Source organism: Echeneis naucrates, chromosome 5 (genome assembly GCF_900963305.1).
Source record: "Echeneis naucrates chromosome 5, fEcheNa1.1, whole genome shotgun sequence".
In the NCBI taxonomy this organism is placed as follows: domain Eukaryota; kingdom Metazoa; phylum Chordata; class Actinopteri; order Carangiformes; family Echeneidae; genus Echeneis; species Echeneis naucrates.
In genome coordinates, this window is record NC_042515.1 from 11,708,992 (window position 1) to 11,731,450 (window position 22,459).

Genomic DNA, 22,459 nt, shown 5'->3' on the forward strand with positions numbered 1-22,459 from the left:
GCAAATTATGCATATACAGATATTCAGTCACTGATTTGTAAGCATCATGTCCCTGGATAACGAAATGGTAGTGACTCTAATTGTGTTGCTATGCTTGTAGCGAGCTCATACCTCATAGTAGCTCTGCACAGCGTTGATGAATGCCTCATCGGCCACAATTTGTGTGTCTCCATTAAGGAAGGCCTGGAAGCGATCCTTGGTCTGCTGAAGCTGTTGCTTGGATATCTGTGGAAAAAAGATCAAACAGGGGACACCTCAGTGTTAAAGCCAGGACAGAGAGATGTGTCAAAAGAGGCACATGTTAGTTTAAGCAACAGTAATATCCATCCATTTTGAAGGGGGTAAGCAGAGTAACACAACCGTCACTTTCCTCAGAAACTTCCTTCAATTCTTCCTGCGGAAATATTCAGCACTCCCAGATGCAATCCCTCCGGTGTTTTCCAAGTGTGCCTTTGATTCAGCTTTTAAGACGTATGTTTTCGTACTACAGGAGTTTTCAATCCGAACTAATTTTAATATCAGGTTGCATCACACACATAAAGAGAAACTTCATGAATTTGCTCAAACATGATCACACTACAAATTTTGAAAATACTGAAGCATCACACGCCACAGGATATTGAGATTATCATGCCATAAGGAGCAATCAGGGAGCAATGCACCACCCTGTGATATCATGAAGAGGCAGATGTAAACACAATGGAGAGTGTGGCGGACCACTTGCAGTAATGTTGGTCATGTAGCAACGGGGAAAAAACAAAAGTCAAGGATAAGGAAATTGCTGGGGCAATGCACTCAGCACGGGTGGCCCATTCTTCAGCAAGAACTGATGCTGATACGCTCCAACACAGAGGCTGGAAATGTAGCTGCTGTATGCAACAGCTGCAGTCTGGGTGCATACTAACCAGAAAATAACGCTAAGAGTGCAGCAAGTTCACTGAAGTTGTTTTCTCTTCCAGCTATTAGGTATCTTCACTGTGCAGCAAAGTGGTTTGTTGTTTCCCGATCAACCGATCTTTCATCTCCTCATAGGCTTGTTGGTCTCATTGGCTACCGTGAAAGTATTACGTCATAATTTAAATTCATGCATATTATAATTCCTTAAGAACTTATATAATCAAGAGATACAAAATGTTTTTAAACTGGATCTATTAACCTGTCATAAAAACCAAATAATCTGGGTCCGAACATGGACCTGACTAAGATCACAGACCTGATGTCTCTTCTCATCATCAGGAACAGGGAATTGGGGATAATTTGCCCCCAGAACACCTGTCATCTGATCCTGTTTTAAAATATTCATTCTCAGATATTCAGTCGGCTGCAGTCAAATCCACTCAAGTTGCTACTCAATAAGGTCCCCTGAAATCTCTGAGATGGAGTGATTCCAGCAACATTATCTCAGCTGACTGGGTCTTCTTTGAGTCTAACAAGAGATTGCGACTCTTAAACTGAAAGCCGAATGCTTTATGCCTCAGCTCTGTTTTTAGTGCTCACAGTCCAACACCAAGCCTTCGTTATTGGAACTGGTGCTGCCGTCAGTCATGATTAAATCCCTGTTTCTGTTGCTCATGAATAAAACCCCAAAGTACCTGAATTATTCCACTTGGATACCCTTCTAATATGAACTGAGCACTCCACCACCCCAACCACATAACACTGCAAACTGCTCCAGTTCTACTAATAGAAGAGAGGCCACAGTAATATCCGTGAACTGGACACTTTCCACTCATCAGCTGCACTTTGATATCCTGTCGTGGAATTTGACAAATAAAAGATGTGAAGAAGCACACATTTGACAGCTTTTGCTGCTTTCGGCTGAATTTTGCAATTGACAATGAATTACAAAGACTTTAATGAGCACATGTCTGCACTTCAAGTGCCAGCAAGTGTTTGGCACTGGAAGTATTATATGTTTTATTATTTTTTCTGTGAAAAAAAACTTTCTCCTGGTTGAAGGTGACTTTCAAACTGTTGTCAGTTTGGCTTTCATCATACAACTTTCAGATTTGCAAACTATGAAGTAAGGCTTGCTGCTAATTATTAAACGTTAGCATGAAAAAATGCAAAAGAAAGATGTTAAAAATTGTGAACATTATGTCAACGCCATGCTGGCATTGGCACCGTATGCTTCTCAGTCTGATATATATTGCATATCAAATGTGTGATTTTTTTTTTTTTTTTTTTTGCTCCCTTGGTTTGACTTTCAATCATCACTTCAGGTCTACATGTCCTTGGATTGATTTTAAACCAGGTTACGAAGTCGGTGACCTAACAGTCAATACACTGACAACCCCCCCCCCCCAACAACAGCCTTCAATCTTACAGTTCAAGCTGTTGTACATATCCAACAAGCACAACGAGCTGCTGTGTGTGAGTGCTCAGCCTCAAGTTTCAAGTGACAGCCTGTGGTGTAGGAGTGTGATGGAAAAGTACCACATATCATGTGCCTGAATGGCAGTCTCCATCTGCATTTCCATCGTCTTACCCTGATTAAAACAGTAATAGAAACACTTCTCTTACAAAGAGAGAAATAAATACAAGATGGGCCTACAGAGTCTTGCTATCAAAGCAAGTGTTGTAAACCCCAACTGAAAATCTCACAAAGTAATTTACCTTTTTCATATGGTGGTCGACCAGAATCAATTATTGAATTCATGTCCAAATGTAAAAAATACAGAAGACCCACTTATGACACTTTCACTACGTCAAGACATCTATACTCGTGCTTCGAGGGTTCAGGTGTATTCATCTTGACGACAGCACAATGTGACATTAAAGAGAAATTGTGGAAGATCCCTGGAAAATAGTGTGGTGCTGCAGAAATACCCTACAGTCACGTTAAAATTAACACCTTTATGCAAATGAATGTGTTCTGTGGGGACGCTTGGAGGCTGAAGTCCACATACTTGTCTTTGGTAGTACCGATCCAACTGTCCCATCGTTTAGAGGTGTTAATGCGGTGCTCTTCAGCTGCTTTAAATTATCCGCACTATCTCTATTTATCACTCGTTCATCTTCAACCGCTTTTATCGTTTCCGGGTCACGTGCCTGCTGGAGCCAATCCCAGCTCACATCGAGCGAGGGGCGGGGTCACCTTGGACAGGACGTCAGGCCGTTACAGACAGACAGACAGACCAACAAACACTCACACTCAGACCTACGGTCAGTTTGGAATCACCGGTTAACCCAAACATGATGTCTTTGGACGGTGGGAGGAAACCCACGCAGGCAAACTCCGCACAGAAAGGCCCCAGGCCGGGAACTAAACCCGGAACCGACCGACGTTCTTACTGTGGGGCAACAGCGACAGAGCTAACAACTAAGCAGCCGTGCTGCCCTTTTTTTTTTTAATTTATTTTATTTTTTATTTTTTATTTATTTATTTTTATTTATTTATTTTTATTTAAAAAACACAAACAAATAAATAAACAAACAAACAAACAAACAGACAAACAAACAAAAACAGAGAGACCATCCGTCTCTAAACTCAGCACCTGGGCCGGAGCGCTACACTCCCAGATACTTCCAAATACTCCTGTACTTGTTCTTCTGGGCGGCGCATCAGGACGGGCTCAGATCGCCTGGTATGATACTGAAGCCCCCACCGAGTGAAGCCTACCGATGAGGAGGTCCCTCACCGACAGACAGCCGTCGGTGACTCTCAGGTCCAGGGCTGTAGTCCGTACACGCCGGGACCCGAGCGTCCCCCCGGGGAACCAGAGCTTTCTCCTCAGCTAAGGGAGAGGAGAATGAAGAGGACAGAGCTCACGGCTCCTATTTATACTCCCTGAGGAGGGAGGGTGACGTCACTGCCCGTCAAAGGGAGGTTACGTCATCGTGACTATAGAGTGACGTATTTTTGGACGATCGCTTGTGATTGGTTGAAAACACTGGAACTCGCACCTGATTGGCTGCTGCCCACCAAATTGTAAAGTAACCGGGATGGCGCGAGCTGTCAGAGAGATGGAGATGGCGATGCGGTGAATTTGGGTTCCTAAGCAGCCCCGTTACAATTCTGCATGTTTGTTCAGTGCTGGTTTATTTTACCTTGAAAACAGCTTTCTCCTGCAGCCACATTGTGTAAGTCTCTGACTCACCAAACATAAGCACTGTACTAAAGGCAGGAGTGTTCAGCACAGCAGAGAAACTATGTATACGCATGTCCACGAAATAATGAAAAATAAAACACAAATTAATTAAAAGTAAGCAAAGTCATCCAAAAACAGAGGATATCTCTGTGTGACTGATATTTATCACACCCTGATATATTAAGTACGCGAGACAAAACAGGACAAATACTCAGCCGCATAATGTTAAAAAAAAAAAGCCTCCAAAATGATTATAAAGTTGAATGAACAGCTCGCAAAAAGAATTTCGAAACAGGCTGAATATTATACTTTCATGAGGATTTATTGCATAACTGTTGCATGAGCCAGCATTAGTTTTAGTTATATTCACATAATAAACTTGCTTTGGAATTTCTTTTCTTATAATGTGCATGATTTATTCATTCACTCATCTTTAAACAACAACTCAGACAATTTAGAGTCACCAGTTAATCTAAACATCATGTTGTGGACGGTGGGAGGAAGCCCACACTGGCATGGGGAGAACATGCAAACTCCACACAGAAAGGCCCCTGGATGGGAACCAAACCCACAACCTTCTTATTGTGGGGCAGCAGCACTAACCACTATGCTGCCGTGCTGCCCTGCATGAGTTAATAGCTCAAATTTCTACAATGTAATATGTAGCTTATTCTGTAGCTGATGATGACGTATATAATACAGGGAGTTGCCTGAGTTGCATTAATTCAAAGTAGAAGTTTTGAATAGAGAAAACAATTTAACTAAAAATGTTCAAACATGCTCAGACTGATGTGTAGGCATATGATGAGCACCAGTCAACTCCAAAAGAGGGAAAGAAAAACAGCATGACACACTAGAATGTAAAGGCTGGGCTGGTTTCTGTTACAGGGCTGCTGGGCTTTTGAAAATAGACCTGAACTTTGCTGACTGGAAGTTTTTGGGCAAAGTAAGCACTGGCCTGGGGTGACTGACTGCAGGTTTCCTGAATATAATCCAACACGAGCACATACTGACTGAGTTTCTGTTTCTTCTGACTTAGTGCTTGGTCCATTTAATGTCAAGCCCACAGAAATATAACTATTACTATTCCCTAAAGCCCAAATAAAAATGTTTTTTGTCTCATCATCAATTCAAATATTGCTGTGATTCCCAGAATTCAACAGGCTCAAAGTTAAATTATCAGAATAGTTACTGATTAGTTTTCTGACAGATTAGCACTCTGACCAGTTTAGTTGGACTTTAGTAAAGACCTTTAATCAGAGCTTGAACAACAAATGAATGAATGAATGAAAAAACACTAAATAGTCAGAGAGTTTCATGCTTTTCTTTGTTTTTATGACATTAAAATAAGTAATTCTAGATTGGATAGAACAAACCACCTTTGGGAAACTTGTAACATTACACAATTTTTTTCACTTTGCACACACTTTGCTGATCGATCAGGAAAGTAACTGGCAGATTAATCAATTAATCAATTATTTTTATTGTTGTAATTCATGTGACCAAGGACAGCATGACATTAGAGTGAATAGTTGTGGCGGGGCACTCACAGCCCAGACACTGGTAGAACAATGTATTTGCTTGTTTTTCTTTGCTGTTAGCTCAGCGTACTTCTCGTATTCATTACTGTTTGGGAAACTGCTGATTAGAAACCTCGTTGATGGATGACAGTCAAACCAAACGCCTCCATTTTCATCAGTATTGCCAGACTCCCAAGACGTACTTTCTTGCTTTGCCGGTATTGATTCTCTCTGTGGCTCTTATCAAGATTGCAGTGTTACGATCTTATTCATTGGCTTGCAAAGAAGGAGGCGGCAACATTAATCATCTATCTATTGATACGTGAAGGGTGTGTGCTGCATGGGTTTGACGTACAGTAAATTCATTACCGTCCAAAATGACTATGGATTACAGTTTATAGTTCGACTTTGTGGCACAGCACTGAAGCTACTGTAAAATATTTAATGATCAATTATCTGTAATTAAAAATAGCTTTATAAAAAATATACATAAAAATAATCACGTTCAGTGCAGTAAAAGTCTGTCAGCTTCAACTGTACATAATTTCAAAATATGGCCTGTGCCCTGCATCTTTGAGCCCATTGAGCCTCTAATGCAGGTTCTTAGTATAAAGCTCCCCTCAGGCACATATCTTGTAAAAAAAAAAAAAAGAAAAATAAGCAGACCTTAGTGATTCTTCAGTTAACTGAAAAAGATTTATTTATTTATTTTTTTGTCTATTTTACTGCAAGTCTTTTTTTAATGCAGGAAAAAGTCAATGCATTTGGGGTTGTTTTGTTATTAGTCTGTCCTACACAACAGCGCAGCTGCAAGAGGATAGATTTTTTATAGAATTAAACAATGATTACATTATGGGTACTGAAAGACCCATAATGCAACTGTCTGAAGTCAGGGTGTAAACACAGATATCTCTTTCCAAACTACTCAGAGTAGTGTAGAAAGGTTCAATACTTTATATAACTTTAATTATTTCTTTTTTATTGGTTGTCATGAACCTGAATAAATTACATACAATAAATAATGGAATCATTCCACAAAATATGGAAGTGTGAGTTTATTAAATATAGAATGAAAATAAACTTCTCACGGCAGCTCTCTAAAGTCTGGAAGAAAAACACAGTAAACACCTTTGTATCTTTATGGCACTTCATGTAATACATGTAACTACTGTCCAATATCAGTTGGTCCCTTGTTTTCCAAGGTGATGAGAGGAAGATGAATAAAGGCCATGCCCAAATATCAAATATATCTTTGGGTGTATGTGTGTTTGCGTGTGAACAGTAAAGATGCCTGCATTTGTGAGTTTACAAAGAAAGAAAGCATAAACAAGTAATGTGGTAGATCATATGATCATATATAATCGCCGTTTATATTCATTTGATTTTTATCTTTTGGAAATATTTAATCAATATGACTTTTGAGGTATGAAGTGTAGCGGCTGTCCTTGCAGGGCCGTGATGAGTGAACTAATCAGTTAATTGAATGCAGTATGTACTGAGGGTACTTTTCAGCGCAGTAAAGCTTTCGCTGTGCTGACTCACACTTAGCAGAACACTGAAGGAAAGTTAAGGTGTTTTATAAAATTAAATGGCTGAAAATTCGATGTGCAGTATTTTGTGGTCGGTGTTGGTTTACTGTTAAATGATTAATGAAAAAAAAGACCAAAATCCGTCATTACTCAAAGGACGGAAAAAAAAAAAATCTAATGTTCCTAAAAGATCTAATATCTTACTAAATGAAGACTGAATGTCAAACTGAATGTACTCTGAGTGTTAACCTTACAAAGATTTATCTGGAGGATAAACGTTACATTGTAATCCATTGTTCTTATTGTGTTTGCATTTGTTTGCTCAGGAAAGAACTACTTTCAATGCTGCATGCACGGTACGGTTTGAGTCCTCCAACTAGACAAAGCACACTTAATTCATGTTGCAGATGACACCGCGCGCCTACATCTGAGCAAACAGCAAACACAACTATGGGAGCAAGTGCTGCATGACAGCTGCACAAAATCTGCCAGATACAGACTTCATCAAACACAAAACACCAGCATTATGTAGTGACTGTGGTCACAAAAGTACAATTATACAAAGGCAGATGCACAAGCTATTATACCCAATCAGAAATGCTCCCATAGATTTATCCTAAAGACACACATGCGTGTGAGTAAATAGCACTTGGCTGGGTTAGTCAACAGCCAGGTGTATACTCTGCAGACAGAGCCTGACAAATGGCCAACAGGGATAAAACAGGAAGCTCTGGCTCTGTATAACCAGTCTGCACACTGTTGTCATATTCAGAAGCTGTGGTACTGCTGATATATACAGCAGAACACTGTGTCCGCGACCAGCGAAGACCCTTCTCGAAACAGTCATCCATTATCACACCACCAACTCACGGGCAGCTGCCGCACAGCTCAGCTGGTTCCTCATCATGCTCATTTCTAACTGAGCTGAAAATAAGTCCCAAATCTGATGGAACATAAATGCTATTCAGAGGATAAAATCAATGGGAACATTTGCATACATTTTCTCTGTTTGATAGAATGTCTTGAGACATTAGATCGATAAATACGGGCTCCAAGCTAGAAAAGGACAAAGACATTAGTTTTAGTTTTCAGATCTTCTGATGGGCTTTGTCATGTTCTTGACATTTTATAAGATTAAATCAGATACTTAATCATTTCCCTTCAGTTTGAGATGAAATATGTTTCTGTCCTGTATTTCCTCAGAGGGGTTGGGTGTGGCAAAATGTTTTTCAGCGTGTTCATATATATATATATATTAATATATATACAAGTGCAAGTATCACTAACTGTTGAAAAGTGTTGTATAAGGGTTAAGTCTGTCTCCCTAAATCTAAAGAACACAAAAGAGAAAAAAAATGCCAATCTTGAAATTTGTTTGATGATTTTCCTGAATCATTTTTTATTTCTTCAATTAGCACTCCCTTTGTGATGCTATTACTGTGGTTTGGGAGAAAAGAAATACTGCACTGCTGCAAAGCTACTTCATACTGTGGAGGATATGAAGCTGACTGTGGGTTGCTGGTGCATTACTCTCATCAAGAGTCTAAGACATAAATCCTCTTTCACATCGCTCACTCACCCTCTCTTTTAAAGGCACTCAGCTCAAATATTTGTTTGTGCCTGTATGTCGGTCTTGGTTCATGGTCAGGAAACTGCAGTTTGTATCTTAGAGATCACACAGATGACATTAATCAGGCAGCCAGGCTCTTGTTTGGGCGTTTCGTAGCAGGCGTTATGATTATGGAAGAGAAGCGAAGGACTGGGGTTTCAAAGAAGACAGGAATTTTTAAGGGTTGAGGTTTAAAAACCAGAGCATCTTTTGCAATTTTGATAATGTGAGAGGTGTAACTTTCCCTTTTTAAAATCTGAGTTAAAGAACTAAGTCTTCAGCTTTGTTTTTACATTTGCATATTTCTAATGGCTTACTTCACTTGACTGTATATGGATGCTAATTCACCGCAGTATTTTTTGAGCACCAAGCAGGTAGTTTTCGGATTTATATTTGGTGTTTGTCAGGAGTCGAGTGCTGCTGTGACTCCTCTCACCGGGTGGCACAGCAACATGTGACACCCATGAGAGAAAGTTGATGGAGTGTCTGTGTGATGTACATCATTATGCCTGCTCTAGGCTGCTGCTTGTGTTCCTTATACCTCAGTTAGAGCCAAAGTCAGGTTCACCAGAGGCGAGCAGTAATGATCGGCCCGTAGCTCTTACCTGTGTTTCCTCTTTTAATGTGGAAAATAGCCTCTAATCTCGCTCTATCCATTTATACATCTATCTTTTCCTTCTTCAGTGATTTCCTGTTTGAAGCAGTCTTTCATATGTTTCAACATAATAGCACATGTCATGCCAGCTGCCTGCTTTATATATATATGGGAATTGTAATTCCCTAAGTTTTGTTGTACAGTCATTACAATTCCCATGCTAATTAAGACCTTTCTCCTAATTATGACACAATTATCTCATTATGAGGAAAAGTCATAATTAGAGCACAAGAAAAGGGTTTGTGATTATTACAGGAATATGGTGACACTGGCTGATTTATCTTGAATTTCCTTTGGTTTAATTCAGTAGCTGAGTTTGAGTTGCTGCTGGTGTTCAAGCACAAACATGCAGAATACACGAATCTATTTGAGAATAAATATTTTAATCATCGCAGTGTTGATATCAAAATCTGACAGGAAGTAAAGTCACCCTGGGACGCAGGTTCATTCAGCATAATTTCAATGAAATGGTCCCTTCATCCTGTCGGAGATGTGATTTTCAATGAATCTAGTAATAAATTAGTCAATGAACTGGCAATTAATTGGCAACAATTTGAATAAAGAGAAATATAAATCATTCTATTCTAGAAAACTGTGGTTGTGCCAGATATTGTGAGGATGATAGCTGCTTTTCTTGACTCTGATATGATTTAAGAGAATATTTGAATTTTTTAACAGTCGGTTGGACAAAACAGTGATGAAGAATTTTTTTAATAATTTTATTTAGTAATTATTCAGTTTATTCAGTAATTTTAGGTCCTCTCGAATCTTATTATCTTATTTATCTTATTACGATTAAAAACTATGTGTTTTTTACTTGCCTTGCCAACCATGGCTCCTGGTGTCTCAAACCACACTTCATTTTCCTTTTTTTTTCTGAATATGACAAATGTAGAACACTGGAAGCAGGGATTAGGCCTTTAAGCAATAAAATAAAAAAAAAAAACATCCAAAACATGACAGGCGTTCTGCAGATTGCTTCTCCAATCACACTATTCTACATCACACCCAAATACTGAATCCCTACAAAATTAGGGATCGTTTTATGTTCTACCAGCAGGATTGAGGTTGAGCGAACAATAACTGTAGGTGGTTAATATTTGTCCACCCAAACTAACACTTTGCTTTTGCCAGCAGACAGTATTATATAGATTAGGTGGGGGTGTGTGGGAGCGACTATAATTAACCAGTACATTCTGTAATCCAGAAAACAACTGTATGTGAGATGTTGCTTTCAAGCCAGGTCAGTGATGCAAGTTTGCCTCTTATAAGGCATAATCCCGTCCCCATGTTTCCTTCAAACATAAAAGACTGCACATCTACATACAGAAACTCTGTGCTGTAACATTTACATTTCTGTAGCCACATCTCTGGGTGTATGACTGCCCTGTAAACCATCTATCAAGTCACACTGCTGGATTTTTCAAATAGGCAATTATGAGTTGATTTGATCTGGGCTGCGATTGCTGCTTTCAAAGAAGCCAAACCTGTGAGAAAGGACGCTGTTAATATTCTGACAAATAACATCTTAGCTTTGCGTTTTGGTTGTGTGCGGACAGAGATGTTCAATTTGTGATGTCCTTATATGTTACATGCTGCTACACAGATTGGGGGTGAGGGGGGTATTTCGCCTGCTGCTTCTCAGCTGTCACACCTTTTAAATGCACTTTCATAACCGCACCATCAATGAACACCTTTAGCCTTCAACCCAAGTGTTTGCGAAAACATCTGCTACGTATCGAGGGAGACAAACAGTTTTCAGGAGCAGCTTTCAAAGACTGATTGGCATATTTTATTGTTAACTCAGAGCTTTGACACCGACACTGACAGCAGAGCTCTATTTATTGTCGAAGGGTGCCTTTTTTCAGGCAAAACAGCATTTAAAGATCTTACGTAATAACGCAAATGATTTCAGTGCTCCATTCATGGCTCCCTCTTTTGTCCACATGAGAATCGTGTTTCATGAACATAATAAGCTTGAGCAGTTTAGCATCAGTCCTCCTTATCTATGTGCTCATCACTCAAATAAAGTCTTGCAAAATGAAAGAGTGGAAAAGTAACCCTCCAGTGACATACGGGACAAGAATCTAGAAACATTATGACTTTTAAATCCAAGCACATAAACCAATATAAGCATGTTCCTACTAATTTTATTTGCGTTGTTAATTTCACTCTTGGCTTTTATAGTGATGTTAGACTGACCTCACTCTCGCCGCAGTTTCTTCCTCTGCTTTTTATCCTCATGTATCTGCAATATCTGTCTATTATCCACCAGCTCAAATATCGCAGATTCCTGAATCATTGTCACATAGCATAGTGTCATGTTCATCCACACCAACAAATCAGCTGTCATCAGTAAAGAATAAATAAAGAGGTCCAAATGTGTCCTTGTATGTGTGGCAGCCGGTCCTCTTCTTTTGGCTCTTGCCTGTTTTATTGGTGTCCAACATGAGGCACTACAGGCCTTTACAATTATACAATCAATTACTAACTTTCATTCACATTTCAATTCTTAGTGCCAGGCCATCGCTGCTGCTCTTTAACAAACACAGACAGCAGGAAACAACGTTTACCATCTCACTATCTTTGCCCTTATTCAGTATGGACAGTTACACTCAAAATACACTATTAAAATAACACTCATGTACTGTACAACTGATGCCACAATTTGACAAGAGGTTAACTTTATCCAAGTATCACTAATTTGAATTTGAATATCAGTTGACTTCACATACACATGTACAGTAAAAAAAAAAAAAAAAAAAAAAAAAAAAAGCCCACTGTGCAATTCACAGGTCCTTTCACTCACATTATCAACAACAAGCAAAGAGGGGCTTTATTGAACAAACCTGCCTGCAGACGTATTTATTGGGTCTGATGATCTTTGGGGGATTCAGACTTTCCAATTTAAAAGAATCCCCAAATGGAGAGAGTGCTCAGCTCTCAAAACTATCTACATTGTGTTGTTTGGATTCATTCAGTTAAATGTTTTGCATATTTATGACTATTTGAATTTATTATTCAAATCTTTAGTTATCCTTTTTACCCAGCGAGAATTTACTAAATGAGGACCAGCGTCAGAGTTTTCAGGTTCAACTACCTGATTGACAATTCATCCTGAGCAGGTAATAAATGAATGCACCAAATTCCATAACAACGCTTTCCGATGGCAAGCTAATTCACACAAAACTGTAAATGTGAAGCTCAGTGAGGCAACTGAGGAAAAGTATGTAGAGCTCTGAAGTTGTTAGGATAAAACTTCTGGGACCACACAGATGCTGAGATATTTCATCTGATGAGGGAAAACTCTGACCTTCTTGTAGCACAAAATAATAAGTCAAGGAATCTTCAAGCTCAGCAGGTTTCATCCTTTGGAGACAATGAATGTCTGTGCTAAGATTCACAGCAGGACTCCTAACAGGACTATCTCACCAACAGTCTTTTTCTCTGAATAACCTTTATTTACCTTTGTCAGATTCTTAAGAAAGGGACTGTTTGTGTGAATGTGTCCCAAGACAAACAAGGACATGTCATCAATTAAATATGCATATACGCTCCACCAACAAAAGCAGTGGCCTTCACGCTGCTGTGAGTGAAGACATTTGAAGGAGAAAATATTTCCCTCAGCCTCAAAAGGAAGCGACTGCCTTCACTGTGTTTTTGTGTTTCCCGTCAGCAAGGTTATAGCAATACATTTCAATCAGCAGCAGCGAAGCTTGCATTCTATGCTGGTCTGCTTTTCTGTGATAGCCCATCACCACTGTTTATGTGCCAGAGCCTCTAATAACAGATTATTGGGGAGCTGCTACATATGTTTTCCTGAGGTCTTTAAGTCTTTTCATTACAGAAATTGCTTCATCATATTTCTGTGACAAATCTATAATAGCCAAAATTGTAAAATGATACATATTAGATGGTGTAGCCAAATGCTGTGAGGAATTTCCTTTGCAGAATATTGTTTTTGGACCTCTGACTTGTCTACATGCAGGAGGTACATAGCTGGGTTTAAAACAGAGAGGATACTGGACCACTGTTCTGGATTCATATCCACGCAGGGATGGAGTGGAATTAAATGACAATACAATTAAGAAATGACTACCTAAAGAAATTACAATTTCTTCCGCAGTGTCATGATACTATAAGTGCACAAAACTGCTAGAAAATGATCATCTCACCTTTAATTGCTCTGTTGGTCAATGTTTCTGTATAATTAACTTTTTTTTTCATATCATTAAGATCAAATGACTTACATGTGTCAGATTGTTTTTTAATGCTGCACAATATTTTTCCTATCATGACTCATTTATTCCAAAACATTTGTACCAAATGAAAATAGAGATGTAGTCTGGAGTCAGACAGACGCATTTTGATTTTGTGGTCTGGATTGTTGTCTTGTTGTTGTCCAGATACTCACTTACCCACAGCTGAGGATTGTGGCTGCCTGCACAACCAGATATGAAAGTGCATTACTAAGCAGGCATTAGACTATCAGTAACCCGTGCTGAACGGGACCACAAACAAATAGATGGAAGCCTTATTTATGCCTCCCGCATGCTCTTGTGCATGAGTCAGCAGAAAATACAGACCATATGGCTAAAACTGTGTCCAGGGGAAGACAAACTGTCTGCAGGTTAAAAAAAAGAAAGAAAGAAAGAAAGAAGACAAAAACTATCTCAAAAAAAAAAAAAAATAAAAAAAAATCACAAACTCAATTTTGTGCCATTTTCAGTTTTTCCTTGTGCAACTTATTCATGATCAGCCTTAGATGATCAGAGCTGGGTGAATCTTCCGCAGGTCAAAAGAACCACACTAAGGGCAACTCGTGCTTTGTGAGGGGAGCTACAAGAATCCAGTACTACTGTCTCACAGGGTGATCAATGAAGCCTGTACAAAGCATACCTGTCACTCCATACATTCATCTAATGAATGAAGGCCAACTTGTGTGGCACTCATGGACTACGGACACTTGATGGTTTAAACCTGCTGTGACAGTTAAGTGCACAAATCAAGCACCATAAACTGGGGCCACTGCCCTGACGAAATATCAATTCAGCATTTGCACTTTAGCACAGTAAGGCCTGCATATGGTGACTTTGACAGTAAGGACATGATGACCCAAAAATGGCTTCACCATCAATTGGGCAACACAGCAGCAGCAGAGTGAAACCAGGGTGGGGGCCTCATCTCATACAGTCATTTATAGAAAACTCAAAAGCTGGACCTTGTTCTAAAAAAGAAATGCATAAATGATTAAACGCATGGATGTAGAAAAATGCAATTAATTAACTGCAAAACACCTTGAGGAGCTTGGCTCATCTGCAGCGGAGCAAGGCTATTAAGCATCCCTCCTCAAGAGGTCTGTGCCCAAAAGTCACCTTGGGAGGCCAAATTGACAGGATAAGTGATGGTGCAAACGGGTTGGAATTGGGTATCTGCCAAGAAGGCAGGACGCGGAGAAACCTATAGCTGCATATTAAATGGGAAGCAGGACTTTTTTGGGGAGATGTAAGCCAATAAGGACAATGATACCGTGTTTGTTTCGAATCACCATCCACCATCTCCTGAACGCCCTTCCAGATCATGGGCTTGCTGGGCTCTGGGCTTGATCTCACTTGTGAGCTGGAGTATAGTGGACGAGCACGGACTGCACTCAGGATGCAGCTCTGCAGTGAGCCACCATGTGTCCTCTCACTATCCGAAGCTCGGGCTTTTTGTGCTCCTGTCATGCTCCGAGGATTTCAGCATTTTGCGTCACAAATATGAAATAGTGCTTTCACCGGGACTGTGCTGAATCCATGCGCTATCAGGATAGGCCTGGTGGCGAAACCCCCCCTCTGTGTTCCGGCTTATGTAGGTCATCAAAGAGAACATCTGAGATATGAAGGGGGACATTTCGTCAGCATGTGATTAATTATGTCTTTGCACCGAGGGCCCTTACCTTCTGCTGTCGCCTTGCCATGTCTGTAGGCTGTTTTGCATTGAATGGATAAGCAATGCATCGCATCACAAAAACATACAACTGCAGCTTCTTCTTGCGCTCCTCTTCCTCCCTCTGCAGCTTCTCCAGGTCCTCTTTCTCCTCGCTGGCGGCCGAAGGGCTCGGGCTGGTCGGACGGGCGCTGCTGCGGCTGCTGCTGGGCGCTAGTCCACCCGAGCTCTCGCTGGTCCTGCTCGGAGAGATGCGGGATCCGGCCTGGGGTGCCATCGCCTCCCTGCTTTCCTCCTCCACTATCCCATCAGATTCCTCCTCGCTGGACGACGGATCTAACATCTTTCTCTCTTGAGGTGATGCGCCCCTAACAGATAAGCTGACCTACTGAAGGAGGAATTCACTGGCGTCGCCCCCTGGTGCTGGCCGTGCTGTTGTCGGATCGGTGCCCTGTAAGGTGTAATAAATATGTCAGGACAGGGATAGGCCTCGGTTGTAGCTGCTGGCTGAGAGATGTCAGCAGTGGAGCTGGAGGAGGCTGAGTCTGCTTCACACCGGGCTTTCTCCGCCTGCGCCGAGCACTCGTCGCTGCTTACGTACTTTCTCTATTTTATTGGCCAGTCACTGCTGCGGATGTGAGAGGGGGAGGTGAGAAGGCGGAGTGCCAGGGAACGGGCGGGGGCGGGGGGTTGTATTGTACAGATGAGAGGAAGGGAAGTATGTTTTTTTTTTTTTTTTTTTTTTTAACTCCCTTCTTTTGTTTTTTAGGTGAAGCGGATGATGGCCTCTCCCTGCCTGCAAGGCCAGGGCGCAAGCGCAGGCGCCGGGAGCTGTCCGTGGTGCTGATCGGAGCGGCGACTGAAGGAAGCTCGCGGCTTCATCATCTCGTCCTGCAGCTGTAGTTCACCTAAGATGGCTGCCACAGGATTTCTCGAATATTGTCACTGAAATGGGGAGCATTATTCGTTTCTGTGCATTGCACATTGGACGCAGATAGGACGCAGTAGGTGTAAAAAGAGAATGGCTGCTGAGCCGGGCCGCGCTGCCTGCTGCTGATGGGTGGGGTGGCCATGAGGACCCGGCTGCTCGCTCTCAGCCTGTAGTCTTTTAGAAATTGATTGTTGCAGCATGTGCTGGTATCCATTGTTAGAAAACTGGGCCAGGCTCCATTCACACAAGCTCTTTACCGAGCAAATGCAGATTTCTTGGGGGGGGGGGGGTGATTAAATGAGCAGGTGGTAAATGGGTGGCTGAATCTGGCCAAATACAAATGTCCAATATATTGTGGTAGACACAATCTTGCAGTCTGGCAGTAACTTCGTTTAAACCATCTAAATGTGATAAGAAAAGCAGGTTGGAGTGTTTTACATATCATACCCAATATGTATCTATATAATGAATAATAATAATATGGTCACACGACCTTTCAATACCTTCCAGTGCAACCTGCGAATAACTGGCCTCTTATAATAACACAATATGGTCTAACAAGTACAAACAGACCACAAAGACAGTTTTGTTTTTCACACTTTGTAGGTGACAGCATATTGTAGGGACAGCATATTCTTTTGAATATTTATCATGTCATATAGGTTCAGAGTAGTGAGTTTGGATGTCTTCTGTGGACATCACTTACAACACGGTCCAACTCCTCATCACAGTATACAGGTCTGTCTGCCTGCACACATACACACACAAAACATTAACAAAGAGTAATGTCCCGGTCCTTGTGTGTGTTATTGTGTCTCAAGCGGTGGAGTACTTCTACATTTGTGCAGCTGGTTAATATCCACACAGCTCCATTTTAGGGGATCCGACTCCGGGTCTTCGGTTCTGAGTCTCTCGTTCACTTGTCCCATGGCCGCTGCGCAGTGTGACCAGAGCATTCCCCTTTAAGCAGGTGGCCTTGTGGGTAATGTGTGACGTAGTCACCACATAGCTATGTTGTGTTGCGTTTGTCCCTCTCTCAGCTGAATGGTGGGAGGAGTAGCCAGCTGTAACCGCCGTAAGCGTTATAGTCAGTGTGATGAAACTCATAAAAGTACTGTGTTGTGATGTTGAAAGAAGAAAAGAGCTGAATAAAGCCGGTCCATGTATTCATCTACTCCGCCTCTCCTCTTCTGTGTGAAATTAGCCCCAACTGCTCGTTACCATGGTTACCAGCGTCAACGAGCCAAGCTAAAGTGAAACGAGACTTAGCTTTATAGCTAGCTAGCTAGCTCTGGACTGGGCCGGTGCGTTAACCGATTCGGTTTCCCCCAAATTCCTGCTCCCCTTTACGCCGATTTACTGCTGAGTCGTGCATAGGTGCTATGTTACTACTGCTACTTAAAGAAGAAACGCAAATAGAAACACAGCTGGGTGATACAAACCAGGTAATAATACGACCAAGATGTATGATGAAGAATGAGCCGACCATTATGGAGAAATAATCCAGGTAGGATGAGGATTACACATCGTGGGCATGTACATCTGTACGTGTTCCATTTAAGAATATGGCCACGATGTATAATCCTCATCCGACCTGGATTATTTCTCCATAACGATCGGCTCCTTCTTCATTATACATCGTGGCCGTATTATTACCTGAACACGCATTAGCTTGTATCCAGAGTTTGGATGTCTTCTGTGGACATCACTGACAACAACAAGGTCCAACTCCTCATCACTCACAGTTGAATACAGGTCTGTCTCTCTGCACACACACTCACACATTAACAACGAGTAATGTCCCGGTCCCTGTATGTGTTGTTGTGTTTGAAGCGGTGGAGTACTTCTTCTAAATTTGCGGTCAATACCTTTGTGCAGAAATAAAGCCAACAAGTTAAATAAATTCCTCTGCCCCCCATGTCACTGTCTCTGTGACATGACAGCAGCTGCAGCCCTCTCCTCTCTGTCTCTTCCTTTCTGATGGAGCTACCGAACTGTTTCTGTCAAAGATAATGTTTTGTGTCGGGCTTTAATACAAGCTAGGCTAATGGACGTTAGCATTAGAGCTGGACAGTTAGCTTACGTTACAAGCTAACGGCCCTGTTTCTTACCTTGCTCTACGTTTCTCGTCCCAAATTCACCGTGACCACCTTTACAAAAATTGTTGAGAAAATGTCTTAACCCTTTATTTTCTTATTCTTCTTTCTTTTCCTTTCTTATCACCGGACTGGAGATTTTCCTACCGAAGTTCAGACAACAGAGAACAGGTTAGCATAGCAACAGTAACCAAGGTGGGCGGGGCTTAGCGAAGGACAAACCACTTGTTTGGGGGGGTGTTTACAAGTAAGACTCTTATGTAACTGAAATATTACATAATCTTTCACTAAAATGGTTGTGTATTTTTTCATATGTCCCCTTTTCCTTGCTGTTTTACTGGTCTAGTATGTGGACGCGTCCTGTCTCCGGTCTGGTCTCGGTCCGTTCCTGGAGGGGTGCCGTCACCCGTCTGGTCTGGTTCGGCCGTATCTGCATTAGCCCAGTCCATCACTCGTAACCAATTAACTCCGTAGACACGTTCAGGTGCCCACACCGGGAATGGACCTTTACATTACATTACATCATACATCACTTGTTACATTTACATCATGTACAGATATTTACAGATATACAGATACAGATTTACAGATATTTATAGTTCATTACGTCACTTAACCCCGGCTCTGGGTGCGGTGCGGGGCGGCAGCGGTACCACTGCGCCCCCGAGCTGCTCGAGTTGCCGCATACATTTGCGCTATTTTCCCATTTCACATTTACATCACCCAACCTAACCGTGCTGCTCAAGTTTAAACGGCAGAAAAAAAACGGTAGATCAGCATCCTCCATCTGTATTTTTCATTTACAACCCGTATTCGGAAACAGAAATGTGGTATTTTAAATGTATTTATTATTATAAAAAATTATAAATATCTCCTTTATTTGTCCTAAAGGAAATTTACATGTATCACTCATACAAAACACTCATGCAATGTGCTTTACTTCCCAACATGACTAACAGCTCCTTTTTGTAGAGATTAGAAGATGAAAGGTTTACAAACACAACATACGCTCAGCAATGGGGAATTATATAGAAATGTATGTTGATACTTGTGGCACATGAGATATTGTGCTAAAACAGCTGGTTAATATCCACACAGCTCCACTTTAGGGGATCCGACTCCGGGTCTTCGGTCCTGAGTCTCTCGTTTCAGTGGGCATGTATGTCTGTACGTGTTCCAGTTAAGAATATGGCCATGATGTATAATCCTCATCCTACCTGGATTATTTCTCCATAACGATCGGCTCACTCTTCATTATACATCGTGGCCGTATTATTACCTGAACACGCAGAGTTTCGATGTCTTCTGTGGACATCACCGACAACAACAAGGTCCATCACAATATGCAGGTCTGTCTGTCTGCCTACCCACACACACACACACACACACACACACACACACACACACACACACACATTAACAACGAGTAATGTCCCGGTCCTTGTATGTGTTGTTGGAGTACTACTTCTAAATTTGCGGTCAATATCTTTGTGCAGAAATAAAGCCAACAAGCTAAATAAATTCCTCTGCCCCCCATGTCACTGTCTCCAATTTGTGTGACAGAAACAGTTTTGCTTAACATCATATCTTACTTTTTATTCTTCAGCCTATCATTTATTTTTAACAGCTTATCGATCACAGTTACGGGCGTGCTATTGCCAATTCCAACTGACTGACTGGGGTACATCCTGTACAGGTCGCCAGTCCAAGAGAGACATATAGACACTAACAACTGTTCATGCTCACACCGATGCCTACATGCAATTTAGAGTCACCCATTATCCAAAACATGGATATCTTTGGACTGTGGGAGGAATCCAGAGTCCAGAGAGGGAACCCACGCAGGCACAGTGCACTACACACCGAAAGGGCCTAGGAATCAAAATGGCAAACCTTGCTGAGATGCAATGGGGCTAACGTGTTCCTTAAAAAGTTATATTATGTATTTTTCAATTCCAGTGGGTGGCTGAATTCAAATTTAGAACCGTTCTTCTATTACTCCCCTTACCTCCCTGTAAATATGAATAAGGGTGAGCTCAATCAATCATTCATCGGCAGTGGGCAATCTCAAGATTTTAAAATAACCCACAACTCAGTGTTTCTCTGCAACACTGAATTGTTCAGTTCCATTAAATTGCCTCAGTTTAGAAATTAGAAGAAAACGTGTTGAGTCCAGCTCTGTTATTTTGGATTCTGTTTTGTTGATCAAGTCTCTGTGAACATTTGACTAAAACTATAAAATCCAGCAATGATTTAATTAAATCTTTATAGATGATGTCTTTTAAAAGCTGTACCATTCCTCAAGAATGCATGTTGACGCTATTTTCCCAGCGCAACTCATGTCTTCTACCAAAGTGACCTCTCTGACCCTGCGTTGTGCTCATCTCCCCCACCCTCAGACTTCCTACAGTAGCCTCATGCCCATCACAGTCTTTATACTGTGAGCTCAGCATACACAGAGGCTAAGCAGGCCTGCATATTTCACCTCTGAGATTAAATTGAATCTGACAGCTGGACTGACTAGCTGCTGCTCCAGATGTTCTTTATGTGTCTGACCAGCAAATTCCTTGCAGGTTACAATGCTTTCAAGGACTCCTCAGCCACCATTATGAACTCGAGGCCCCCCTGTTGCCGTGACTTGGCATTCATTAGTTTTGACTTGCTCCCCACAGACCTCAGCTGGTTCTGCTGTCAACAGGCCACCTCCAGTCCACAATGGGTGAGCGAGCAAGCAGACTGACACCCCTCAGTTCTTTCTGCACACTCCTGACAACCATCGGAAAAGTCTTGCACTAACCTCAGCAGCACAACTCAAGAAACCTTTTAAACATCAATAATTGACTGATGTTCTCTGGCGCGCTTCTCTGCTTCATTTGGAGAGTGTACGCATTAAATGTTGATGTTCTTCAGGGTACTGCAACACAAAGCCCAGTGTGGAATTAAAAGCACCTTTCTCCATGTGACAAGAGCTGAAATAATGTCTGGGGTCTCTCTGAAGGGAAAAGCTATTGCTTAATTTTGTGTTCAATTCCCATTGTTACATTAAAATATGACATTCAGCAAACAGCCTGAGAATGTTTACTCAGACTCGCCTTTTGATCGTGTCGTGGACTCTGCATGAAGTAATGTGGTTTTATGGCGCATTTAAACTTTGAAACAGAAAAACAACGTGTCAATAAATGGAGGTTAGTTGGAGGAGGATTGAAAACTGCGCAATAGACTTCAGGGTGAGCTTCGTTTTCTCTACTGCTGCTTCCAAGGTCAAACTCTTACCACTTTAAAGATGATATGACAAACTTGTTAGCAAAACATTTCTATTTACATACACATACACAAAATTGATAAAGTCTGAGATCATCAATGTGGAACCTTGTGTCAGCCCCAAAGATGCCTGATATCCACTGTCGTTTACATCCATTTGATTTTCAAAAACCACTGAGTGAAATGCTCAGGGAATTCAAAATGATCTTCTTTGAATAAATTGTGATGCAATGTGCAAAACAACGTCAACACATCTGAACAAATATTAACAGAACAAGAAGAGAACGAATATAAGACATGTTCCAACCTGGAGAAATTAAATTAACAGTTTGTTAAGAAATTCTACTATACAAGATATTTGACTACCATTGGCAGATTAAATGAATCGTCTGAACTTCCTTCGACCCTGCCCTGGATATTCATTATTAATTGCAGTCATGATCTATGGGGACCAGTCTGACTTTATCATCACATCTGGTGTCACTCTGAATCTCTTTTTGTTAAGTCTCCACAAAGTGGCTAATATATTGAAATGTCTAAACCGCACAACGCAGAGCAATTTAAAAATATAAAGAATACAACACCCTTGGTCAAAGGAAAACGTGTAATCCCAATTACATCTTACAATTAATAGAGCGGTGTTCTGTGCTTCACAGGTTTTTTGTACGCTGTCATGCCTTTGAAAATATCCCTGAAGCCCCTCTCTCACATATCCTCATTCTATAAATCCTTTCCACGGCTGCGTGTATACAGACCATGTACATTTCATTCAGTTTATGTGTTTGAAGAGTGACAAAGTGTAAGTGGGATTTTTGCAGTAAAGATTTATGTTACCTCAG

At 41.2% G+C, this 22,459-nt stretch overlaps 1 protein-coding gene across 8 annotated transcripts in view; it reads right to left on the reverse strand.

Moving 5' to 3' along the window:
• Nucleotides 1–15,689, reverse strand: part of cadpsb (Ca2+-dependent activator protein for secretion b) — a 63,261-nt gene extending 47,572 nt beyond the window's left edge. For all 8 annotated transcript variants that reach the window (XM_029501211.1, XM_029501209.1, XM_029501210.1 and 5 more), the window contains exons 1-2: nt 15,343–15,689; nt 112–225 (exon numbers count right to left, since the gene is read on the reverse strand). In XM_029501211.1, the coding sequence (XP_029357071.1) occupies nt 112–225; nt 15,343–15,675 (447 nt within the window). In that variant the 5' untranslated portion in view covers nt 15,676–15,689. The remainder of the gene's footprint in view (nt 1–111; nt 226–15,342) is intronic.
• Nucleotides 15,690–22,459: the final 6,770 nt, after the last annotated feature.